Source organism: Vombatus ursinus, unplaced genomic scaffold, assembly GCF_900497805.2.
Source record: "Vombatus ursinus unplaced genomic scaffold, bare-nosed wombat genome assembly UNPS02012319.1, whole genome shotgun sequence".
Taxonomy (NCBI): Eukaryota; Metazoa; Chordata; class Mammalia; order Diprotodontia; family Vombatidae; genus Vombatus; species Vombatus ursinus.
The window spans coordinates 2,323,591-2,326,904 of NW_020952097.1; the positions used below are offsets into that span (position 1 = coordinate 2,323,591).

At 50.8% G+C, this 3,314-nt stretch overlaps 1 protein-coding gene across 1 annotated transcript; it reads right to left on the reverse strand.

The window, feature by feature from the left end:
* Window positions 1-1,288: 1,288 nt before the first annotated feature.
* Window positions 1,289-2,761, reverse strand: CCDC166 (coiled-coil domain containing 166). Its single transcript, XM_027857660.1, has 2 exons — window positions 2,315-2,761; window positions 1,289-2,008 (listed from the first exon to the last, which is right to left on the reverse strand). The coding sequence occupies exons 1-2, from the start codon at window positions 2,759-2,761 to the stop codon at window positions 1,289-1,291; spliced, it is 1,167 nt and encodes a 388-aa protein (XP_027713461.1).
* Between the last annotated feature and the right edge of the window lie 553 nt (window positions 2,762-3,314).

Consider the following 3,314-nt stretch of genomic DNA (forward strand, 5'->3'; position numbering starts at 1 on the left):
TGAATCCAGGGCCAGTGCTCTATCCACTGCGCCACCTAGCTGCCCTGACTAAGGTCCTTTCTCTAACTAAACTGCCAACCATTCAAACTCTGCTTCAGAGAGCGCAACTCTGATGGCCTGGCCATGTTGTTTTGTTAGTTTTGTGGTTGATATAGTCAATTATACTGATAGTTTTCCTAATATCGAACCAGCCCTGCATTCCTGGTATAAATCCTACCTGGTCATTGTGTATTATCCTCGAGATAAGTTGTTATAATCTCTTTGGTAATATTTTACTTAAAATTTTTGCATCTATATTCATTAGGGAAATTGGCCTATAATTTTCTTTCTCTGTTTTGGCTCTGGCCATGTTGTTAAAATGCAAAACATACGCTTGCCAAAAAGATTATTTCATGGAGAGCTCACACAAGGCAAGTGTTCATGTGGTGGTCAGAAGAAGCAATACAAGGACATTCTCAAGGTCTCTCTTTTTTCCTTTTCTTTTCTTTTCTTTTTTTTTTTTTTGGTGAGGCAATTGGAGTTAAGTGACTTGCCCAGAGTCACACAGCTAGTAAGTGTTATGTGTCTGAGGTTGAATTTGAACTCAGGTCCTCCTGACTGCAGGGCCGGTGCTCTATCCACTGTGCCACCTAGCTGCTCTCATGGTCTCTCTTAAGAACTTTGGAATTGATTGTGTGACATGGGAGACAATGGCACAGGACTGCCCAGCATGGCATGCCCACATCAGAGAAGGTACTGTCCTCTATAAGCAAAGTAGAATTGAAAGGGCTCAAAAGAAATGCGAGATGCACACATTTAGAGAATTCACACCAAATGTTCACATGAACTATTTGTGCCTAACCTGTGGTAGAACATGCTGAGTGCATATTTGTTTGATCAGCCACAGTCGGACACACTGTAACTTGACTTTAGTATAGTGATGTCATTTTGGTCCTCTTCGAAAACGAAAGATAGCAACAAATCAGTAAATAAATGAACGAAGAGTAAGTCTAGAATCATAGAATGTTAGAGCTGGAAGGGACCTTAAAGATGACTTGACCCACCTCCCTCTTGTTACTACTAAGGAAACTGAGGCACAGAGAAGGGTCGCAAATTGCCGAAGGTCATATATAGATCATCATAAATGGCAGGACATGGGACATGACATAGACCTTTATTAGAAATTCTCCCTTTCTTGCTTCCCCTTCCTCGCCGCCCCACCCCCAACCCTCTCCAGCTCCCGGGGCCCTGCTTAGGGCCCTGCCTTTGATCACATGCTCATAGACTCATCATGGGAAGTACCATGGCTCTACAAACAGGGTGGAGAGGAAACCTCATGAGGTCCAACTGGAGTTGGAGACTCAGTATTGGAGATTGTGGAGGCAGATAAGGGGGCATCTGGGCTACCAGCCAACATACTGGGCCTTGCAGTGTTTTCTGAAGATCCTGGGGGTGTGGGTGAGGCTGGGGGTATGGGTGAGGCTGGGGGTGTGGGTGAGGCTAGGGGAACAGGTGAGGCTAGGGACATGGGTAAGGAGGTGGTCAAGGATGAAGAGGTGGGCATGGGTAAGGAAGGTGTGAGCCAGGATGAGAATGAAGTTGAGCTGATTTCATGCAGTGGTGGCTCCCAAAGTTGGGGCCCATCAGGGCCCCGCTGAAGCCAGCCGTGCATTTTGGCCAGTTCCCTGGTGTCTTCATGCTCCTGCCGTAATCGCCTTCGCTGGTCCAGCAGCTCCTGCCTGGTATCATGCAGAAGCTTTGTCCGGAGCAGGAGCTCCAGGAGCTCCTGCCGGAGACGCCTATTCTCAGCCTTGATAGACTGAATGTGTGTGAGGAGGGAGCTAGTGGCTTCACGCTCTGCCCTGCGTACCAGCAACTGAACCTGTTGCCGGGCCTCACGCTCGCATGTGGCTTTGTCCTCCAGGAAGTGTCCTTTCACACGGTGCAGCAGTTGGGTGTGCTCCACCCGCATGTGCAGCAACTCTCTTTCTAGGGTCTTGATCCTGGCCAGCTGCTCTAGCTGTAGCTCCTGGGCGGGTCCAGAGGACCATAGGATCAGCCCCAAGGTGTTGACATGGACAGTCCCCTTTGTGCAATCCCTTAGGTTCTATATACCCCATGTCCAGACCTTGGAGCCAGTATCTCTGGCTCCAAGGTTCCAGAGACAGGTAAGTGTATGGGGCTAAGAGCAACTAGGCGGGTTGAGTCTTTACAAGCCTTCTCTGAAGGCATTGTTGAGTCCTCCTTATCTGATCCCTTGTCTGTGTCTTCTCCCTTTTCCTTAGCCCTGTGTGCAACCCGCATCTGTACCCCTGCTCACCCATGGGTCACTGACCTTGAAGGGTTGTAGCAGTTCCACCTGGTACGCCATTTTGGCCAAGCGGGCCTCCATCTCTGTGAGCTGGGAGCGCACGACACCCTCGCGACCCTGGTATAGAGCAGTGAGCTCTTCTTGTTGGAAGTGCACCTGGGCCAGGTCTGCCCGGTTCTGGGCATCCAGTGTGATGATGAAGTTGGCACAGCGCTGGGCCCGTGAGGACATATAAGATGCATATTGCCGGTTCTCCTCACGTAGCTGGGCAGCCTCCTGGTCCAGGAAGTCATTCTCCCATAGCACGCTCTGCACACGCTTCTCATAGGTGTCTAGCTGCTCAGTCAATGCTGCAAACTCCCGCTGCAGAAACTGGTAGCGATCCGACAGTACCGCCGTCTCTGTGCCATCTGTGCCCAGGCCCCCTGCACCCTGGCGGCCCGAGCCCCCACTCTTCTTCTTTGAGGCCATGGGGAGGGGCCTGTGGGGATATGTGGGACCTCAGGAGCACTGCCCAGGTCATTCTGCCCACTGCCTTATGCCCTGGGTTCATCATATCTATCCTTCCAGGATCATCCCACTGATTACTCTGTGCTCTTGGGGTCATCCCACCCATTCCTTTATCCCTCTGAGGTTGTCACCCACTCCCTTATCCTCCGAGGTCACACTATCTAGTCTGCTGTCATTCTATGATCATTCTTCCCTCTCCCTGCCATCCCATCTCCTCCACCCCCACCCCAGTCCTCCAGGATCAATCCTTTCATTCCCCTATACCTGGTAGGAATAAGAGAGAGGGGGTAGGGACTCAACAGGAGGAAAAGGCAGACAGACCTTGAGGGGTCAGGGGCTGCTGACCTGTTTTTTTCTGGTCTAGCTAGAGCCTGATTGAGTTCATGGGGTCACCTCATCTCTAGCTCTTCACGGCCTGGAAGATCCCTTCCTGTGGATGTTGACAGCCAGTGTCTTGAGAGGGGTTTGGAGTTCTGTTGCTATAGAGAAGGGCAAAGGAACTCTAAGACCCTCT